Genomic DNA, 23,616 nt, shown 5'->3' on the forward strand with positions numbered 1-23,616 from the left:
TCCGTCCGTTCGTTCGTTCATTAGTCACAACGTTAACTTTTTGCATGAAGGCACTTTACTCGCAAACCACTGCACCCAGGACGTTCAAACTTCACATGCTGATAGTACTTACATGTATTGTATACACCACCCCTACTGACTTTGGGGTCACCAGGTCAAAGGTCAAGGTCACAGGGGCCAACGTTAACTTTTTGCATGAAGGCACTTTACTCGCGAACCACTGCACCCAGGACCTTCAAACTTCACATGCTGATAGTACTTACATGTATTGTGTACACCACCCCTACTGACTTTGGGGTCACCAGGTCAAAGGTCAAGGTCACAGGGGCCAACGTTAACTTTTTGCATGAAGGCACTTTACTCGCGAACCACTGCACCCAGGACCTTCAAATTTCACATGCTGATAGCACTTATTGAGTACACCACCCCTACTGACATTGGGTTCACCAGGTCAAAGGTCAAGGTCACAGGGGCCAACATTAACTTTTTGCATGAAGGCACTTTACTCGCAAACCACTGCACCCAGGACCTTCAAACTTCACATGCTGATAGTACTTACATGTATTGTATACACCACCCCTACTGACTTTGGGGTCACCAGGTCAAAGGTCAAGGTCACAGGGGCCAACGTTAACTTTTTGCATGAAGGCGCTTTACTCACGAACCACTGCACCCAGGACCTTCAAACTTCACATGCTGATAGTACTTACATGTATTGTGTACACCACCCCTACTGACTTTGGGGTCACCAGGTCAAAGGTCAAGGTCACAGGGGCCAACGTTAACTTTTTGCATGAAGGCACTTTACTCGCGAACCACTGCACCCAGGACCTTCAAATTTCACATGCTGATGGCACTTATTGAGTACACCACCCCTACTGACATTGGGTTCACCAGGTCATAGGTCAAGGTCACAGGGGCCAACATTAACTTTTTGCATGAAGGCACTTTACTCGCAAACCACTGCACCCAGGACCTTCAAACTTCACATGCTGATAGTACTTATTGAATACACGACCCCTACTGATTTTGGGGTCACCAGGTCAAAGGTCAAGGTCACAGGGCCAACGTTAACTTTTTGCATGAAGGCTCTTTACTCGCGAACCACTGCACCCAGGACCTTCAAACTTCACATGCTGATAATACTTATTGAGTACACCACCCCTACTGACTTTTGGGTCACCAGGTCAAAGGTCAAGGTCACAGGGGCCAAGGTTAACTTTTTGCATGAAGGCACTTTACTCATGAACCACTGCACCCAGGACCTTCAAACTTCACATGCTAATAGTACTTATTGAGTACACCACTCATACTGACTTTTGGGTCACCAGGTCAAAGGTCAAGGTCACAGGGGCCAACGTTAACTGACCTTCAAACTTTACATTTAGTATTTTATACTACTTATTGAGTACACCACCCCTACTGACTTTTGGGTCACCAGGTCAAAGGTCAAGGTGTTGCGGGGGCATTTGTCACCATTAGTGACAGCTCTTGTTTATATTCATTTTTAGTGTATCTCTTATGTTAGAGAGTTTTATGTTTACCTCATCCCTCATCCAGGGCACATATACTAGTATTACTTATATGTGCCGAGGAAGCCCAGGATGAAGTACTCCAAAGACAAGTAAAATTTTGTTTTAAGTATTAAGTTTTTTTTTTTACTTTTTATATTATTCTAGGTATTTTTAAAAATTCTTATGGTTGATGGTTGCCATTCTTCTGTGACAAGACCATATGGTGGGGGTATAAGTCACTCCTGACAGTTCTAGTTGAAGTTGTTGTTGTTTTTCAGAACGATGAAGAGAATCCAACAGTCACTTTAAAAGATGGCATAGACCTAAATGTGCTGCGTCAGCCAGAGAGTGAAGGTGTCTGCTTTGAAATTCAGGAGGAAAATGACTTGGAAAGTTTGTATTATTTTTTCAAAGTTTTTTTTCAATACTTAGTAGTGTAGCATAAACATTTAAATACTGGGAGAATTAAGGAAGAAAGATGAGGTTAAAATTACATTAAGACCTATAAGAAAAAATAACTAATAAATGACTATAAAAAGTATAATAAAAATCCTTACAAAAAGCAGACAAATTTATCCTTATTTAGCGCATTCATTTATCTTAGAGATGCTGCTGTCGTATTCTTGCACCGCTGTTTATTCTCCTTCAAATTGGGCATTAGGAAAAAGGTTAATAACAGTGTGTGTATTGAATTGCATGTAATTTACGTGATTGTTCATTATTTTGCCCCCTGGCCACACAGTGGAGGGGGCATGTAGATTTGGTCTTTTTTGTCCGTCCGAAAAAGTTTGTGACGTGCGTAGCTCAACTAGTATTTCATATAAATCGATGAAACCTTGCGTGCATCTTTATCATGATATGAACTTGCACACCATCTATTTTTCGTCTGGCTCCGCCCCCTATTTCCAGAGTTATGGCCCCTGAAATAATCAAAAATGCACATTTTCACCCTGTGACCTGCCTAGCTCAAAAAGTATTTGATACAAATGGATGAAACCTTGCATGAGTCTTAATCATGATATGAACTTGCACACCTATTTTGTCAAAAACGCACCTTTTCACCTTGTGAAGCGCCAAGCTGAGAAAGCATTTGATATAAATTGATGAGAACTTGCATGAGTCTTTATCATGATGTAAACTTGTGCACCATTTATTTTTCGTCTAGCTCCATCCCATATTTTCAAAGTCATGGAACCTGGAATAGTCAAAAATGCACATTTTAACCTAATGACGTGCCTAGCTCGAGAAGTATTTGATGTAAATTCATGACTCTTTATCATGTTGTGACCTTGCACTCTTGGCATTCTTCTTCAGATTTTAGTGCTAATTACAGAGTAACTACCCTTGAAATAGCCAAAATAATGGATTTTTATGCCCCCACTTTTGGGGGGGGCATATAGATTTGCTCTTGTCCGTCCGTCCTTCCGTCCGTCCGTCCTTCCGAAAATGTTGTGTCGCACGTAGCTCTGAAAGTATTTGACGTAGAGTCACAAAACTTTACAGGAATGTTGGTCAGCATGTGTAGTTGTGCACCTGGGGTTTCGCGTCCAGATTCATTCAGTCATGTAGAAGTTATGGCCCCTGACTTTGTAAAAATTGGTCATTTTAATGTTGTGTCGTGCCTAGCTCCAAAAGTATATGACCTAGAGTCACAAAACTTTACAGGCATGTTGGTCAGCATGTGTAGTTGTGCACCTGGGGTTTCGCGTCCGGATTCATCCAGACATGTAGGAGTTATGGCCCCTGACTTAGTAAAAAATTGGTTATTTTAATGTTGTGTCGCGCATAGCTCCAAAAGTATTTGACCTAGAATCACCAAAGTTTACAGGAATGTTGGTCTGCATGTGTAGTTGTGCACCTGGGGTTTCACGTCCGGATTCATGCAGTCATGTAGAAGTTATGGCCCCTGACTTTGTAAAAATTGGTCATTTTAATGTTGTGTCGTGCCTAGCTCCAAAAGTATATGACCTAGAGTCACAAAACTTTACAGGCATGTTGGTCAGCATGTGTAGTTGTGCACCTGGGGTTTCGCGTCCGGATTCATCCAGTCATGTAGGAGTTATGGCCCCTGACTTAGTAAAAAATTGGTCATTTTAATGTATCGTGCATAGCCCCAAAAGTATTTGACCTAGAATCACCAAAGTTTACAGGAATGTTGGTCAGCATGTGTAGTTGTGCACCTGGGGTTTCGCATCAGGATTCATTCAGTATTGTAGGAGTTCTGGCCCCTGACTAATGTCATGTAGTGGGGGCATCTGTGTCCCATGGACACATTTCTAGTTGTTTGTTTGTGATGCTCATAGCTCAAAAAGTATATGGCATAGAATAATGAATCCTTTATATAAAATGTTTGTTGAGGCTATACCACCTTAAAACAGCAAACAGTTGAATTATTGCCCAGTATTGGTGACAAATGTACCTTTGGGGGCACACACTGTGTCCTACAGACACATTCTAGTTAGGAACAATTTTGGGAGGTATCATAGATATGTTTTTATTTGATACCTCACAGAATTCATTTATATCTTGAATCAGGTCTACACATTGGAAATGGGTCAGACTCAAAATAACTTTGTAAAGTTTACCAGATTTCTAAGTGATATGCAAATATATAATAATAAAAATGATCATTTAAAAACCTTGAATACATGCTTTTATTAGTGTTGTGTTAATTTGTGCATCCCAGTAATGGATATTTGAAACATGTTGACCATTTCTTTTAAAATAGAATTGTTCTTAAGAATTGTACAGTAATTGTAAAGTCATCTCCTTTGAAACCAATACATTTAGTCTTCGGTCGCAGTCACCAGCAAACCCGCAGGCTTCTGCAGAATGATGTTAATAAGAAAAACTGTATTATCCCTATTATGATTTTCTCCCTAAAAGGTGAAAAGAGAAAATTTGCTTTTTTTTACATTTTTAGAAGAACCAACAGGGAATACATATTTTGATGGAGAGGAAGTTTGTAAAAACCTCTACCATCCTGAGGAAGATTCCGAAGAAGAAGATGATGATGATGATAGTACGCCATTTGAACGTCTTGCCCGTAAGATGGAAGACATTTGCCCAGACAAAGATGGTGGCATATTGAAACAGTTGTTGAAACATGGTTCAGGTCCTGTTGTACCTCCAGGGTCACTTGTCAGAATTCATTTCAATGGTTACTTGGAGTATGCTGATGAGCCATTTGATTCAACAAGGTATATTAATTAATGAATTAATGGAAAAGCAAGAGTTAAAGCAAGCATTTGCACATCACAAATCATTGATAAAACTAATACTTCAATTCTTACCATGCAGGTATGACAACCTCAAATAAAAAGGTCTAAGTGCATTCAGAGAAAGAACCACTTACACTTCTTTCGCATTCACCCCTCAATATTTTTATTGTATTTAACTTATGTATTAGATGATAAGATCTGATCAATTATTATGTCTCCCACACCAATGTCCTTCCGTCCATCTGTCACAGATCTTGTCCTCGCTCTAAGTCAAACAGTTCTCATCCGATCTTCACCAAAATTGATCTTCACCAAACTTGAACAAAATGTGTTTGCCAATAAGTCCTCGGCCAGATTCGATAACTAGCCAAATCAGTCCATGCACTTCGGAATTGTGGCCCTTGAATTACAGGAAATGGCTCTGCCAGTATCCACACTCAAAGTCATTGGTGCATGGTTGATTCCAGTGTCCGCAGTCTAAGTCATTGGTGTATGGTTGACTCAGATACATAACTATTCAGTGATTAGGTATTGTGGGAGACAACGCAGCTTTAGTTTGAACAAGTGTTCCTGGATTCTGTACGAGTCTGTACGAGTACTGACTGTTCTTACAGAAGTAACTGATAACTTCCCTACACTAATCAATTGGGAGGACTAATGACTACAGGTACACATGGCTTCTGTGAATGTATGCTGCACCTGAGGCACGAACTTGCCACCCCTCAATTTATAGTACTTGTGTTCTACCAAGAGAGCTTGCTGCATTGGTTCTACTACAGTGTACATGCTGATTTGTCAGTGCTTACTTTCAGATATGGACCCAGTTGTTCGAAATTTTAACAGTTGATTAAGCACGATCAGTTAACTTTTAAGATGTCTTTCGATATTTTAGAAGAAAAAACAAATATATGAGTTTTTAACACTAAAAATAATGTCTTTACAGAGAAACCAAAACATTAGACCAGTGCTAATCATCAAGACTAATACATGTATTTTGAAACAAATTTAACCAGCGATTAGTTTAAAGTTTTGAACAGCTGGGTCCTGCTGTATGTCATTTAATTATATGGGGATACTAAAATCATGGAATTTGACATTAGAAAATAAAATGAATAGACATTTTACTTGTTCATTAGGATTTCATTTTTCGGATGAGTTAACTACGAAATCCACAGGCATTAGTCCCGTGTAAGTATTAATGATTTTTGCAGTGTCTGTTCATTTCTGTATATTTAATTGCAGGTTACAGGGGAGAGAACTCCGATTTCGCCTTGGAAATGGAGAGGTGATCGATGGTCAGGATGTTGCCGTGTCAACCATGAGGAAAGGAGAAGTGTCAAGATTTCTAGTCAAACCAGAGTATGCTTATCTCTCCATGGGTGTTCCACCTAGAATTCCACCAAATGCGACAGGTACTCAAAATGAATTTCCTTTACTCGTTAAGATAAGCTTTTTCTCGAATTACACAATTGGCAGAAAATTAGTATTACATGTAATATGTGTACTAGTATTTTTATGTAAACTGTGATTTAGGAAGAAAATATTCCTCCAGTGTATAGTCATTAATATCATTATAATTACTTACTCAGTTTTTGTGCATGCGAAATGTTGATGACAGAGACAACATTGTTTTGTTCGCAGACTATGTTTGCCTTAAAATATTTTCAAACATCAAAGCTGGAAAGTCGCCATATGTCCTATAATTGTGTCGATGTGACGTTAAACCCAACAAAATAAAAGAATAAATTTATTTTTATGCCCCCAAAGGTGAGCATATTAAAATCACACTGTGCGTCCCTGTAAATTTTTGTCCGGGCTGTAAATCTGCCATCCAGGGATTTTGAAATAACTTGGCATAAATGTTCACCATAATGAGATGACGTGTCATGGGCAAGACAAAGACCTCTAGGTTTAAGGTCCAGGTCACAGTTAGAGGTCCAAGGTTAACAGGGTCTGTTTCGTGTCCGGTTCGTAACTCTGCCATTCATCAAGGGATTTAAAAATTACGTGGCGTAAATGTTCCCCATAAAGAGGCGCAAGATCCAGAGCCTTAGCTCAAAGGTCAAGGTCACACTTAGAGGTTAAAGGTTAATATGGTCTGTTTCTTGTCCAGTCCATAACTCTGCCATCGATGAAGAGATTTTAAAGTTACTAGGCATAAATGCTTTGGGGGCATTTGTCACTAATAGTGACAGCTCTTATTTAATTATCAAATCCAATTTTTTTATTATTTTCTGCCACATTTTAAACATTTTGTCCAATTTTCAACACATATTCGAACTTGAAACTTCCCTCTTGAAATTAAGATCTCATAATTAACTTTTTGCTCCTGCAAAATGGATGTAATCAATACATTTGTAATTGCATAGCTGCTTTGCCTGATGCAAACAGGTCAAAGAACTTTTACCTAACCTCATATCAATAACAATCAGTTAATGTAATCAGGAAATACATAACACACGCAAAAATTCTGAAGTTAACATTTCATTTTGGCTGCAAAAAGATACCTATGTTCGAGCCAGCTTTCTTCTTTTTCTTTTCAGTTCTGTTTGAAATAGAGCTCCTCCACTTTGTAGAACAGGCAGGCCTAGATGACTACTTTTCTATGACTGAGGTAGGTAAATAATCCAGTTTGTAGAATAGGCAGGCTAGTATGACTACTTTTATGTGGCTTAGATATGTAGGTTCTCCACTTTGTAGAACAGGCAGGCCTAGATGACTACTTTTCTGTGACTGAGGTATGTAAATTCTCCACTTTGTAGAACAGGCAGGCTAATATGACTAATTTTCTGTGGCTGAGGTATGTAGGTTCTCCACTTTGTAGAACAGGCTGAGGTAGGTAAATAAGGTTTACTAATATGACTACTTTTCTGTGGCTGAGGTATGTAGGTTCTCCACTTTGTAGAACAGGCAGGCTAATATGACTACTTTGCTGTGGCTGAGGTATGTAGATTATATTTCTTTTATGCATTAGTTAAAATTTTGTTTGCAGCATAGAAATGTTAATAATAAAGTTAGACCTACCATAGGGAGCACCTGCATTTAGCAGCCACTCACCTTCAGCAGTCAGTAAGCTGACTTTTACTTCCCAAACTTTTTGTTCTAATTTCAACTTGTCTTAAGCTGTAACCTGCTAAAACAGCCAGGTTGTTTTGTTCCCTTTGACTGGCTGCTTAATACAGGTTGACTGTGTTGTATTCTTTATAGTCATTCTGCTTTAGAAAAAAGGATTGGGCTTAGAAAACTACTATCTGGGTCCTAAGTACACACCAAGAACATTGTTATTCCCAATCAAAGGTGGAATAATATTGTTTTGGCATTGTTGGTCCGTCTGTGCGTGTGTCTGTCCATCCGTCTGAAATTAAAGATGCTTATAATTCAAGAAGTATTTAAGCTAGAATCATCAAACCTCACATAATTATAAATTAACGCATGGCCTCTGCTCACATATAGTATTATCTCCCTTGAACTAGCAAAAGCAGAGTTTATCCCCTTTATTTCTTTGAGAAAATAAGTTGAAAATGCTTATAATTAAAAAGTGTTCCAGGTAAAATCACCAAACCTCACACAGTAATTTTAAAATAAGCACATGAACCTTGCTCACATATTGTGTTATCCCCCTTGACCCAGTAAAAACAGAGTATTCCCCCTTTATTTGGTAAAAAATGAAAATGATTGTATTTCAAAAAGCTATAAATTAGAATCAAACCTCGCATAATGACTGATTAGCACATAACCTTTTAGGCTTTGCTTACATGATGTACATGTATTATCTGCCTCGATTTAGTAAAAACAGAGTTGTTCCCCTTGATTTAGTAAAAAAAATGAAATGTTTATCATTCAAAACTTATTTCGGCTAGAATCACCAAACCTTACATAAGTATTAATTAGCAAATGACCTTTGCTCACGTATTATATTATCTCCCTTGACAGTAAATGCAGAGTTTTCCCCCTTGATTTTGTGAGAAAAAAATGAAAATTCAACTGCGGCAAACTGTCGCTCAGTATTTTAGAATCACCAAACCTTACATAATGATTGATTAGCACATGACCTTTGTTCAACCGTAGTATTAGCTCGTTGACCGGGTAAAAGCAGAAGCTCTTTCCCTTGATTTGATAAAGAAAAAATGACAGTTTTGAATGTAACTGAGTAACCTATTGATGGATCTTCATGATACTGTACACAAATGTTGATCACTACAGGGAGGTGGTACATACAGGATCACTTAATTAACTAGAGTTAATGCCCTTTAAATTATTTTACAGTTATAAATCACCAAAAGAATAAAGTAATTCATCGATGGATCTTCCTGACATTTAAAGGTCCATTACTAAGGGAAAGTGAGTTGGCAATTGTTTTCATAGCCAGTGCATAGACTTCTGCAGGACACTAATTAATGAAGATTGGCAGGTCAAAATTTACCGAAGGTCTTTGGAACTCAAAGAAATGTATGTGTATTATTTTGAAATTTCAATGAATCTACAGAATGACCCCCCAGGTTTTTTAACTTTCTTCATACTTCATAGAAAAATAATTGTTAATATACTGCGATTTATTTCGAATTTCTACATACCAACTTTCATTTTCCAATAAAATGAAATAGTTTCTGTGCTTTTTAAAAGAAATTAAAGTGTTCACTTTCCTTAGTATTGGACCTTTAAAAGAAATATAGATTTAATACTATAAGCATGCGTATCTTTCATCAGGATCTCTTCAGTAACTTCAGAGTTATTGCCCTTTTATTGTTTCAGAACTCATGAATTCCCACAAAACAATGAAACCCATTCAGAGATTTTCATGAAATTTAATACAAATAATAATTTGTGTACCGGTATATTGGGAAAAGAAATAACTTTCAAAATATAATCCCCTTATTCACAAAATAAACTTTAATATTTAGCGATATAAATTCACTGAATTTGCTTGTTGTAAGACAGTCTGCTGAATCATTTAAGCCTTTAATTTAAGATTTGAAGACATGTTTTTCAACAATATTTTTTTATTTGTAGGAAGAGAAGCGGAATGTGGCATTCTCAGATATAAAGAAACTTTACCATTCTATCACAAAGGAGGCAAAACATCTCTTCCAGGAAGACAGAATTAGACAGGCATTTCCAAAATATAAAAAGGTATGATTGTTAATGGTGGAGTTCATAACCTAAGGTTTTGCAGTGTTGTTTAGGTTCAGAAATTCGCATTTCATAATTTAACCATGAAATCAGCAATTCTTACTGACAAGTCTGAAAGCTGCATTTTCAAGCCAAGGTAACAAGACAGAAGTAGATAAAAACTTGCCAGAATAGTGTGCAAAGTTGTTGTGCATTTTTGATAAACTTGAGGTCATGGTGCGATTTATCAAGAAGGCATAGAAAAGAGCTTGAGTTTGGTATACAGAAAAACAAGTCATGCTGCCAATTTAAGGCAACCGATGCGTAATTTGATAAAACTGGCACAAATATTTTCTTAAGGATAACATGGTGTAATAGGCCTCAATGTCACCAAAAGCGTACATACAACTTGATAGTGTAAGCTTTAATTTTCTCGAAGCTCAAGTTCAGATTCTCATTATCAAAGAAATTATATATTTCTCATAGACATCAATGTTAACTTCAATACCAATTATATCCCAAAAAAATGATGAAATTTGAAAAATCTCTCGGTGAAAAGTTTTTAATTTTGAATGTCTTTAATGTGACCAAATTTCATTTAAATATTATCATCCAGTTACAAGATATGAAATATGGCTATTACACCATGTTACCCTTAATATCAAATATGATAATAAATTGTTAATGCCAGAAAATTGTGCAATTAAGTTTGTAGACCCGTGCGTTTACACATTATTGTATGGACTTTTGGCATTCTTTGCTTTCAGCTGGTAAATCACATACAGAAAATATGCAATCAAACAGAAGTTGCCAACTGTCATTATGGATCCCTTCATTTCATTGGCAGAATTCTATAATTGAGGGCAATACATCAAAATTAGAAAACAGACATGCATTTTATTAGAACATGTGATAATAAACACATGATTTGAGAACAGCAAAGTTTTGTAAAGTCTTCATTTTACTGCTTCTGTGTTTATATACCCATGAAAGGGATGTTTTATGGAAACACTTGAGGCAGGGATTGGGGTCCAATAAGGTTGTCAGCTCTCTACCTTGAGCAGTTTTAATCCAGTGTTCACCAAACTTGGTCACAGTGTGTATGGTCATTATGTCTCAACCAAGATTGATAACCAGAGGCTGAGTGATTGTCCCAGTGGCTGTGGAGTTTTGGCTCTTGAATTACTCAAAATTGCAAAAATTTACAGTTTCCACTCTCTAACTTAAACAGTTCTTATTCTTCATTGACTGATTTTGTTTTGGTCACAATATTTATCAGCATAACATCTTGTTGGCCAGTATGAAGATATGTGGAAGTATTTTATTTGACAATCATGTCAATTGACACAGGATCAAAGGGTGTATAAACCAGTAGTGAAGTTGAGGGTAACAATGGGCCATTAAACCTACAAAATAGTGTAATATGAATGTGTATCTGAACTATCAGTATGTGCAGCAGGTATTATCAATATTATATTTGGTAAGACTGATAAAAAATCTCTTTTTTTTTCTTTAGTTTTAGTCAATTTTTATGCCCCCGAAGGAAGGCATATAGTTTTTGAACCGTCTGTCCGTCCGTCGGTCGGTCTGTCAGTCTGTCCGCAATTTTCGTGTCCGGTCCATATCTTTGTCATCGATGGATGGATTTTCAAATAACTTGGCTTGAATGTGTACCACAGTAAGACGACGTGTCGCGCGCAAGACCCAGGTCCGTAGCTCAAAGGTCAAGGTCACACTTAGACATTAAAGGATAGTGCATTGATGGGCGTGTCCGGTCCATATCTTTGTCATCGATGGATGGATTTTCAAATAACTTGGCATGAATGTGTACCACAGTAAGACGACGTGTCGCGCGCAAGACCCAGGTCCGTAGCTCAAAGGTCAAGGTCACACTTAGACTTTAAAGGATAGTGCATTGATGGGCGTGTCCGGTCCATATCTTTGTCATCCATGGATGGATTTTCAAATAACTTGGCATGAATGTGTACCACAGTAAGACGACGTGTCGCGCGCAAGACCCAGGTCCGTAGCTCAAAGGTCAAGGTCACACTTAGACGTTAAAGGATAGTGCATTGATGGGCGTGTCCGGTCCATATCTTTGTCATCCATGGATGGATTTTCAAATAACTTGGCATGAATGTGTACCACAGTAAGACGACGTGTCATGCACAAGACCCAGGTCCGTAGCTCAAAGGTCAAGGTCACACTTAGACGTTAAAGGTCATTTTTCATGATAGTGCATTGATGGGCGTGTCCGGTCCATATCTTTGTCATTCATGCATGGATTTTAAAATAACTATGCATGAATGTGTAACACAGTAAGACGACGTGTCGCGCGCAAGACCCAGCTCCGTAGGTCAAAGGTCCTAAACTCTAACATTGGCCATAACTATTCATTCAAAGTGCCATCGGGGGCATGTGTCATCCTATGGAGACAGCTCTTGTTTATCTTCACATTTGCACTGAAATGCAGTGCAATGTACAAACCAAACAAATTTGCATATGAACTAGATACCTATGACCAGTTTGTAATACTGAGGTACATTTCCCATTGTTTTGCAATTAGTAGACACATTTCTAAAACTTTTCAACTTGCTGCAGTAGATAATATATGACTTGTCTACTTTGTAGTATATAGCATTTTTCAGCACTGCTATAAAGCATCACTTTAAAGTAGGATATAGTTCTGTAGATTTAGATCTAAAAAATATTGCAGTACCTGGCAAGGAAATATGATGCATCACAGTATGAAACCACAATTACAACTTGTAATACCCAAACCTATATCGGCATTTTTTGTTTACTTATAAAATATGCAAGCACCTGAATGATGAACTGTGGTAAATCAGGTGATAAACCACAAGAAGACATTGTTTATTTTCATTCTGACAAACTTTTGAAATACAGTGATAAAATTTATTCTGAGCATCAATGCATCAATGCATCAATGATGCGGGTGCCCTGCAGCTGTTTGACATATTGTTCTCTCAGTGGTCCACATGTCAGTCATTGTTTATTGTAAAATGTACAATGCTTGACCTCCTTCTGAAGAAAAATCTAGGCATGTTAGAACTGTAAATTTCTTCTTCAGGCATGTTCATTACTTGAAAATCGACATATAAAGGACGAAGCAGAGGAGAAAGAACAGCAAGAGTTACTTGTCCGTGTGTATCTCAATATGGCGTTATGCTGTGTCAAACAGAGTCACTCTGGCAGGGCTATAAGTTACACTAGAAAATGCCTTGATATCGACAAGGAAAATGCTAAAGCACTTTATCTTCAGGGAAAGGTAACTGTATTCAAAACATATCACTACTTGTTGAGGGTCTTTTGTATTTGGAATTTTCCATAAGCTTAACATGGAATTTTCTATGAACACGGAATTTTATGTTAGCTTATCAGCATAACCCTTGTGAACCTCTGAGAAACAAGTACTCCTTTGCAGGGGCAGATATATTTCCTGTTCAATAAAGTTTAATGTCTGTAACTTGGGCAAGAATGAGAAATATTCAAATTACCACAACTTTCTTTATAGCATATCTGTAGGGTTCAAATTTTGCAGTACTGTCTGTGCTAATTTAACAATAACAGAGCAAACATTTTAGCATTTTTATGCCCCCGAAGGGAGGCATATAGTTTTTGAACCGTCTGTCTGTCTGTCGGTCTGTCCGCAATTTTCGTGTCCGGTCCATATCTTTGTCATCGATGGATGGATTTTCAAATAACTTGGCATGAATGTGTACCACAGTAAGACGACGTGCAGTGCGCAAGACCCAGGTCCGTAGCTCAAAGGTCAAGGTCACACTTAGACGTTAAAGGATAGTGCATTGATGGGCGTGTCCGGTCCATATCTTTGTCATCGATGGATGGATTTTCAAATAACTTGGCATGAATGTGTACCACAGTAAGACGACGTGCAGTGCGCAAGACCCAGGTCCGTAGCTCAAAGGTCAAGGTCACACTTAGACGTTAAAGGATAGTGCATTGATGGGTGTGTCCGGTCCATATCTTTGTCATCGATGGATGGATTTTCAAATAACTTGGCATGAATGTGTACCACAATAAGACGACGTGTCACACACAAGACCCAGGTCCGTAGCTCAAAGGTCAAGGTCACACTGAGACGTTAAAGATCATTTTTCATGATAGTGCATTGATGGGCATGTCCGGTCCATATCTTTGTCATTCATGCATGGATTTTAAAATAACTATGCATGAATGTGTGACACAGTAAGACGATGTGTCGCGCGCAAGACCCAGGTCCGTAGGTCAAAGGTCCTAAACTCTAACATCGGCCATAACTATTCATTCAAAGTGCCATCGGGGGCATGTGTCATCCTACGGAGACAGCTCTTGTTAGATTTTAAATTTAAGAACAAGGGGCTTTAGTTTCTTTGTAAATAAACTAGTACAGAATAAAAGCCTCTGTACAATAAACCATTCCTTTCGGTAGTGTTACCCTGGAGAGGCTTCACAGGATAAACCCATGTATTGTGACGTCATTTAATTTCATGGGGATGAAGTTTGGCGGTTTTGTCCAGAAGGGGGATTTGAATACTTGGAATTCAGATTTTGAAAATAAAGTAAAAAGTTATTTTGTTTGTGTATTGGGACTTAATTTTGAGACTGACCCAAACACTTCATCTAAGAAAATTAATCCCCCATGAATATTAATGATTTTACAGTATAGTAATTTATTTCATTTATAATAATTCCTCGAGTCTCGTATTGCTTTAATTAGTATGAGGATTATTCACAATTGTAATGACCAGAGCTAGGAAATGATCCCTAAAGAACTTTTGAGTTAGGTACTGTATATTATCAAAATTTATTTGTTTCTTTAATTGAGCCGTGCCATGGGAAAACCCGCGCAGTCAGGTCAGGATCCATGCTGTTCGCTTTCAAAGACTATTTAACGAAACCATTAGCGAAAGCATGGATCCTGACCACACTATGTTGATTTTCTCATGGCGCAGCTCAGTTTGGGTTTTAATGATGTTTTTTCAGCAGTATTGCCATTCTGCAAAGGGGTTCAGTTGACATAACCATAGTTCTGACAACTTCCCTGCATACATCGGATCTAAAAGATGGAACTCTTTAGATGCAGTCTTTAGTCGCATTCTAATGGAGAACTTGCACAATGCCAGAGGATCTAACTTGCCAGATAAACAAATTTTTTAGAAAATGTTTAATAAAAGTTGTATCACAAACGTGAAAGAACAATTGTTATGCGTACAAAAAATATACAAAATTTGCATTATTATGCTTTCATTTTTAGGCTTTACATCAGCAGGGTGAGTTTGAAAGAGCAAAAGACTTTTTGAAAAGAGCCCAAAGAAAGAAACCAAAGGATCGAGATGTCAATGCAGAACTAATCAAAGTGGAGGAGTAAGACTACTAATGATTATATATTCTATTTTCTATCATCACTGTTTACTGTGAAATCATTTAAAATTTTGGGGAATGAAATACCATTGTTTTGGTCAGAATTTTATATTTGGTGTAAATATGAATTCATGGATTTCAACTTTAGAAGGTGAATATAATGAGAATTTTACTTTTTATGCCCCCCAGCATCTACTGATTCGGGAGGCATATAGTGATTGTCCTGTCCATCCATTCGTTCGTCTGTCCGTACGAGGTTAACCAAATGTGAACGTTTCGTCTAGCATTAGTACCCCTTACTAGAATGACTTGATACTAATGCAGATGTAACCTGTGACCATTCCTCATCTTCAGACATCACGTAACCTCAGTTTGACCTTGACCTCATTTTGGACTTAGGTTGCTTTATATGGGCCATCTCTTGGTTAACCAAATGGGACCGTTTCGTCTAGCATCAATACCCCTTACTAGAATGACTTGATAATAATGCAGATGTAACCTGTGACCATTCCTCATCTTCAGAAATCACCTGACCTCAGTTTGACCTTGGACATAGGTTGCTTTGTATCGACAAGGATGCCACTGGGGGCATCAAGCGTTTATTGAACGCAGCATCTTGTTCATTTACACAACTGCAAAATCCACGAAAATTAGACACCCATGAATATTAATGAATTCACAGAAGCCACCATTGATTGGATACCCACGATTAACTACTTTTGTTTCATGTTTTTCATCAACTGTGGGTAAATTGGCTAACTTTTAGTTGTTTAACAGAATTTAATACAATTAAAGAACAATTGCTGCAGTTTGACCCAAAATCTTCCATCAAATCATGAAGCAGCCTATTTAAATGGCTGTATTGGACACAACGAAATTTGAATGGAGAGGAACTTAATGTATCAGTCTCCAGTGCCTAAGGATGGATAGCACTATTATTTCTATGCAAATTCTTATTTGGTGAAATTGAATGTAATGGCGCGCCTAATAACCTTTCTAAATAGCAGTTATCTAGGTGATATATTTTTTTCCTTTGGAACAAAACTCTTATTAGTAAATATCCTTTCCGTTTCAGCAAGAATATTTCAGACTTCCCAACAGTGCTCTCTCCTGAGATGTGACAGTGTATTTACTGTTTGGTGTTTTTGGGGGGTTTTTATGTGATAAATATATTGGCTTTAGTCACAATATTATTGCCGTTTCATGGAGACATGAATTTGTAGATTTTAAGTTTTATTTGCAATTCTATTTGTTTGGATTTAATTTCATTGATATAGGCAGCCATAAAATCCCAGAAATTACTTTTGCACCAGCTCCCTTGGTTTTGGTCATTTTCAATTGTCTAAAATTTTGTTTTGATAAAGAGCATGTAGCAAAGATAAGGTCCGTTCGGTTCGAGATCCAGCGCACAAAAAAAGATGCTGGGGTGTGTATTTTAGAACGAGGCAAAAGCAGCCCTTGAAACAAAGAAATATTCCCCGCTTATCGGAACGAGGCTCAATGTAATGCTGATAAGCCCAAATAAGGAGCAGGCTTCGTTATGCTACCCAAAGAGGCTCTTGAAGGGGAAATGACTCACTCTACTAAACATAGAAAATAGAAGGGGCTCGCAACGGGATAGCATTGGCCTCTTTAAAACTCGGTTGAATATAACTATATACAACCTCCACTTTGTAAAGATAACTATCTCTCCTGAAAGCTTTAAAACCCATTCCATTTTTTTCAGGAACATGGCTAAATGTAGAATAATGGAGAAAGACATGTGTAAGAAAATGTTTGCAAATCCTCGTGGACAAACAGCAAAAGGTATATCTACTAGTTCATTTGATTTTAATTTTAGCTGTAACTGTATGATTGAATTTGTAAATCATTTGGTTGCAACAATTGTATTTGAATGTAGGGTATGTGTTAGAAACCTTGGGGTGTAAAATTCTGTCATGTGGCAAAGCCAGCCATTTGGCTTGCAGAAGGTTGATGGTTCTACCTAGATGCCAGCCTGTGCCTTAATAATGCTCTGCTCAGGGCACTTGCAGTCTTCTTCCACCACAAAAATCTGAAAAGTCCCCATATGACCGTCAGTCATTGAGTCATGAAACCCAACAAAAATAAAAACATAGTATTTGAATGTGTTTTGCCATGGTCTGCTCATGTGATTCAGATAGAGAGCCCCTTGTATGAAGGCAGTATCTTTGATACAGTTGTCTTTCCATACATTCACTTGTGAAATAGCACAGCAAGGTTGATGAATAACAGAATGTTTATATACATTACATAAGATATGTGCAATTACCTAGAGTATGCTTATCATGGAAAGTGTATTTGATGAATGCTTCCTGTGATTTTAACAAATGATGTTTAACTTACCGGTTCCTCTCCCAAAATAAATAAGTACTTTGTGAAAAAAACTTATTACAGATTTTGTGAACCAAACATTGGCTGTATCACCAATATACATGTACCATCATGTTGTGTACATCTGTCAGTTAATTGTAAGTGCATAAATTATGTTTTTCAGAAAAGGAAGCAGAGGATACAAAAATTGAAAAAGCCAGGTCAAGGTCGATAGATGTTACACCAGAATTCAGACAACTTGTAATGGAAAAACTGCAGTAAGTTCTTAAGACACCCCTATGCTTAAATGATGTGTTGCTTAAATTACTGTATGTTGAGCTTGTGTTGATATAGACATGTAATTTGTCTGACTGTTAAAGAAAGTTTTTTTCAGTCATTGAAGGTAGAATGGTATACAAAGTCAAAGGTTTTAGAAGTTAATGGTTCATGGTAAAATATACTTGACCAAAATGTCTGTTTGAATATAGGAGACATTTTCAAGATCTTTTTGTTAGAAACTGCTGGCTCAATTTAAAATTACTTCACAATACTGATCATTTGGTGACTTTCTACCAAGATTGTTTAAAGTTCTCAGATTCATCAAAAATATGGCCACTTTTACCTATTTGTATATAATAGAAATTTAAGTCTTCTTGCCAGAAACTGGTGAATAACTTTCTTAAAGTGGTTAAATTTTTCTGTTTTGTTAAAACAAAAAAACAGTGCTGCCAGGGCTTAAATTCTCCAGAAAACATTTTCTCCTAAATTATGCTGTTTTCTCATATTCTCAGGGGCTTAAGGGGTTGTTTTATTTCCAATAACAGAATAACCATTTCATAAACAGTATTTTGGTGTAATTTTGTAGAAAATTCACTTGTCTTTCAGATGAAGCCATGAGAAGTTACGGAAATTATCTGTATTAATTGTTTTGATGCAGTATTTGATACCACCCACAACTTCAGAAATTGACCAAGAGTTTCTCATTTTCCCATAGATTTAGATTTGACTCTTCAGCACAAACAACTTGTAGAATTTAAAACATTTAAATAACCATGGTGCAATAAAGAGATATATCCTGTAGTAAAGGCATTAAGAAATATGATAATTGATAGCATAATGAATAATTTATTGCAATTTTGCTTACCCAGCCAGAAAAAAAAGGATTTTTGACGGGGAAAAAAAGGATTTTTTAAAAATTCAGTAAAATGCCAGTATTTTCATATATTTGCGTTCAAATCACTTGAAATTTCCAGTGTGTCAGATTTGTATACAAAATACAATTGGATCATTTGGCAACTTCAAGGCAAAAAGTGAGAATATGAGAAACCCTGAGAATATGAGAAACAGGGATATTTGTCCAATTTAAAAATAATTATACTGGTCTCCAAAATTAATTGTATCGAGTATGTAAGATTTGTATAGTCAACACCTGAAGCAGGTATATGTGACTCCTCCTGAAGACTGTTAGTTCTTTTTAGTTTGTGCATAATGCAGTATACAAAAGATATTCCAGTACCAGAAGCATCCTTGGTTCTTTAGCATGCCAGGTGCTTAGCACCCATCCACAGGACTGTAATCCCAGTTTAATAATTTCAGTCAGAGGAGCCTGCGGGGATCAGTTTCACTTTCCCAGGTTTCCTTGTCAGACAAAGTAACCACTGGACCACTTTTTCAGCTCAGTTTACTGTATAACACAGAAAACGTGTTTATTATTGGCTATATTTTCAGAGCATTCAGGGAAGATGAAGATCTGATGGAGATACCAATGCCAAGTTTCCAGTTCAGTGTAGGAGAGATAGATTGTATCATGGAAACAGCAGAAAGTTTGGATCTGGAAGCTAAAGTTAGAGGAGAGGTAATTAATTAACCCTTACCATGCTAAATTTCTATAATGGACTGGTCCATCTTCCAATATGGGCAGTACCATTTATCATTTGAAGGGGTGTTTACTAAAAATTTACTGACTGAATAGCAAACAGTGCAGACCATGATCAGACTGCACGGATGTGCAGGCTGATCTTGGCCTGCACTGGTCGCAAAGGCAAAACCAATCGCCGCCAGCAGGCTAAGGGTTAACAGGGTTCGCACAGGCCTTGAAAAGTCCTTGAATTCGATGGTAGTCCTTGAAAACTCCTTGAAAATGACAAAAACCCTAAAAAACCTGGAAAAGTACTTGAATTTTGACAAAAACTCCTTGAATTTGACCTTTCACTCCTTGAAAATATTCTTCCCGTAACTTTGCTTTGCAAAAAGAATTTAAGGCTTAAAATAAATCGGAGAAAATGAAAATAAATTCGTGAAATTGCAGGATCGTGTCACTCGTATGCTATTATAGTGGTCTACGGCCACACTTTATCGATATTTACAGAGTGCTATTTCTACTATATCACCGTTTGCATGTTTCCGTTTCCGTTTAAAAAAGTACGGGGGATAATAACTCGCAATTTTTAGCTATTTGCGAGTGTTTCCAGTGATTTAAAATGAGTAAGAAAAATAAATATGTTTACTCAAGTAAGCGGGAGACAAAAGACGAATATAAACAGTGGCTGAAGCTCTACAGAGCAGACAGAACGAAGTGTATTTGCACGTCGTGTGACAAAATTTTGAGGTATCATTATCAGGTCTAGGAAAGTGGAGTATTTACAGATTATCTGTAAATTTACAGATAATCTATAAATTTACAGATTTTTCAATCTGTAAATTTACAGATCAAGTGTTTGAAAACTGCTCAAATTATATTTAGACACAAAATCGCAGCTTGAAATTAATTGATTTACTTATGGTATGTATAAATAAAGGTCAGTTGTAACTTTCAGTCATTTCTGTTGACTTTGATTTTTCTTAAAATGCCAAAAACTCAAAGTCAACAAAAATGGCTGAAACCCACAAATGACCTTAATTTATGCATGCTGTAAATAAACCAATTAATTCCAAGCTGCGGTTTTGAGGATAAATGTAATTTCATCAGTTTTCATACACACAATCTGTAAATTTACAGATTGAAAAATCTGTAAATTTATAGATTATCTGTAAATTTACAGATAATCTGTAAATACTCCACTTTCCTAGACCTGATTATAGTAGGAGTGCGCTAAAATATCACAAGAAAAGCGATAAACCTCAGCAAAATAGTGAATCACATCAATCTAATAATCGAATTACGTCATTTTCAAAGGTGTGACAAGTGATGGTTGTTTTATTTTTGTATTACATAATAAAAGTTGTTCAGATTAGGTCGTGGTTTTGAAAAAAAATAATGCTTGAAAAATTGTAAAAAGTCCTTGAAAAGTACTTGAATTTTGTCTCTGATATTCTGTATGAACCATGGTTAAGATGAAACCTTTGGATTCAAGGTTTTGAAACTGAGTTTGGAGACCCGTCTCAAATCTCCAATGTCAGATTTGTTGATTCTGTTCTCATACTTTAAATTTTATAGAATTTTGAGACAATAACTCAGTTTTATAACTTCTGCCCTTTTTTGTCATCGGACAAGAAAATTAGGCACTTTGACTTGGGACTCAAATGCTGGCAAGGCCAAGGATAAGAAACTTTTTCTGAGATTAAATACTGTCTTTTGAGTACCAGTACATACTGGTACTTATTTATTATATAATTGTTCCTAAGTAGATCATGTTGGAACATAATGGAGTCAATGGTTCAGTAGTAAGAAGGTTGGACCACAATGCTAATTACTCTGGTTAGATTTCTGATTGCAAATGATATTCCGTTTGCTGTTTTTTTCCACCTTCTTAGCTCACCTGAGCCAAAGGCTCGAGGTGAGCTTTTGTGACTGCTCAATGTGCGTCATGTGTCAACAATTTGTAAAAAAAATCTTCTTCAGAACCACTGGGCAGATTTACACCAAACTTCACAGGAATGATCCTTCGGTGGCCTTTCAAATTTGCTCAAAGAATTTAATTCCATGTAGAACTCTGGAAAAACTTTGAAAATCTTCTTGTCAGAAACTGTTAGCCGGATTTCAAAGTTATTCATAGTAGTTTTGTACAAATATTGATAATTTCATAGTACCTTTTTTGTTACAGGGAAACAGGGCTCAAATTCGGGTCATGAAAAAACATCCTGAAGCAGTTCACTGAGATGCGAATTCAAGGGACATAATGACCTTTGTATTTTGGAAAATGTAGCAGATGTCAAAATATTTTTAAGAACAGGCATGAATTTGTTTCATTATGTTCATGGATACAAAGAAGGTTTTATTGGGAAAGAATGAAAGAAATAAGAATCCTCTGAAAAAAAGAAAGTATCAGGAAAGAAGGAAGCATTTATCAGTTAAGAAAAGCAGACATGTTGGAACAAGTGTAAAAGCTGTGTGTACGGAACATGAATAGTGCCAAAATTCTTTCAGTGCTTGAAGATGTCTGTTTCTTTTGGTTAGTTTTATAAGATATTTAGTGTTCTATTACCTCATTCACTTTAGTGTATAATTTGATGGTCTAGCATCTAGTGTTAAATTTTGTTTGTCAGCTCTATAATTAGGGTCCAGACATTTTTTGCAAGGGCATGTTTTGTTTTGTTTTCTTTCAGTTTTTGTAAACAATGCAAGTGAGCAGTAACAAGTACTAAAAAAAGTTTTTATTTACACACCATGTCTTGAACTGCATGATGCTAGCTAGGTTCATGCATCTGTTTATGAGTTTTACATTCTCTTAAAATTTCTATGCACTTCTCTAAGTACCGAGATTGCCAGTACCAGTATCATTGAGGGCTGGACACCTTAACTACGGTCAAACCCATCTGTACAGACCACAACTAGGAAATGAAGTAAAAGTGGTCTTTGTTGACAGTTGGTTACTCATCACAGGTAAATTGACAGTACCAGTAAATGGGTTGAGGAAATAGTGGCCTTTATAAGCAGGTTTTATAGTAGTGGCCTCTACTTGGGATGTGGAGTGGTGTGGGAGTCTTTCGCAAATATTTGACTGTATAACCGGCCAGTTGTGTTCATTCTTTGCTTTATTCACTATATTATGTTGAAAATGTTTTATGTATGTTTTAAACTTGTTTGTGTCAAAATTTCTCAACTTGTACAAGATCCAGACAATTAAAATGACATTTCATAATGTTTTATGTATTTTATATACTTGTTTGAGTCAAAATATCTCAAGTTGTACAAGATCCAGACATTTAAGTGACAGACTGAGTCATGTTGATATTTGATATTGAAAAATATGAAATATTATAAATTAGTCGAATTATATATTTTATTAGTATTTACCACAGAAAGTTGAAAAGTTTGGGAAATTGGTAGTTACTTTCACAGTTTAATCTCTTTTTGTAGTCATAGGTTTACCACATTTAACACTGGTTTACCAAATGAACACTGCAAACATTTAAAGTACTGTACCGTCCAAACTTATTGGATGTACCTCGGTAAAAGAAAATTACTGAAGCAATATGTTTCACTGAAAATCCAGAGTAAAACAGTGTAAAATACGATGTTTGAATCATCTTTGCAGATATTTATGTATCTCGTTTGTCTGTCATCTTGCCTTTTTTTTCAAATCACCACCATCTGCTTGCCACATTCTAATTTTGCTCATGGTTACCTTACATTAATTCAGTTCCTTCTTTTTTTTATTTCATATAAAACCTCATTTTTCTTTAGAGCATCTTCAGTGATATGAAAACCATATGTAGCGTAAAAGAGGGGCTATATTCATTAAATATTTTTTACCAGAGTTATGGGCCTTGTGTCATATGATGTGGGAGTTAACGTGGAACAATACTTTCAGTTTAAATCAAATTCTTTTAGGAATAACTGAGATAGAGTGAAAGTGCATCAAAACTTTAACCTAAAATTCTAAGTAAAATTAATCGGGGGATAATTCATGAAATATTGGTGTTAGTTATGGCCCTTGTGCCATATGATGTCAGTGTTCGAAATTCACGGTAGTCCGACAGCCCGTGGCTACCAAATTTCAGCTCGGGCTACCGATTTTCCACAGGTACAAGCCCGACTGGGCTACCGAATTTTCCTCATTTGTTTAAAAAAAAACATGCTAATTAAACGAGTACTGCATCGTGATTTTCCAGAG

General features: G+C 36.7%; 1 protein-coding gene across 2 annotated transcripts in view; it reads left to right on the plus strand.

Moving 5' to 3' along the window:
- The window catches only part of LOC123533696 (inactive peptidyl-prolyl cis-trans isomerase FKBP6-like), a 54,117-nt gene extending 30,904 nt beyond the window's left edge, over positions 1-23,213 (plus strand). For both annotated transcript variants that reach the window (XM_045315478.2, XM_045315477.2), the window contains 11 exons: positions 1,793-1,907; positions 4,438-4,714; positions 5,978-6,147; positions 7,279-7,349; positions 9,746-9,865; positions 12,936-13,133; positions 15,123-15,232; positions 16,956-17,035; positions 17,745-17,838; positions 19,289-19,415; positions 21,604-23,213. In XM_045315478.2, coding sequence (XP_045171413.2) covers positions 4,566-4,714; positions 5,978-6,147; positions 7,279-7,349; positions 9,746-9,865; positions 12,936-13,133; positions 15,123-15,232; positions 16,956-17,035; positions 17,745-17,838; positions 19,289-19,415; positions 21,604-21,657 — 1,173 coding nt within the window. In that variant the 5' untranslated portion in view covers positions 1,793-1,907; positions 4,438-4,565 and the 3' untranslated portion in view covers positions 21,658-23,213. The remainder of the gene's footprint in view (positions 1-1,792; positions 1,908-4,437; positions 4,715-5,977; positions 6,148-7,278; positions 7,350-9,745; positions 9,866-12,935; positions 13,134-15,122; positions 15,233-16,955; positions 17,036-17,744; positions 17,839-19,288; positions 19,416-21,603) is intronic.
- The last annotated feature ends 403 nt before the right edge of the window (positions 23,214-23,616 follow it).

This window comes from Mercenaria mercenaria, chromosome 12 (genome assembly GCF_021730395.1).
Source record: "Mercenaria mercenaria strain notata chromosome 12, MADL_Memer_1, whole genome shotgun sequence".
NCBI lineage: Eukaryota > Metazoa > Mollusca > Bivalvia > Venerida > Veneridae > Mercenaria > Mercenaria mercenaria.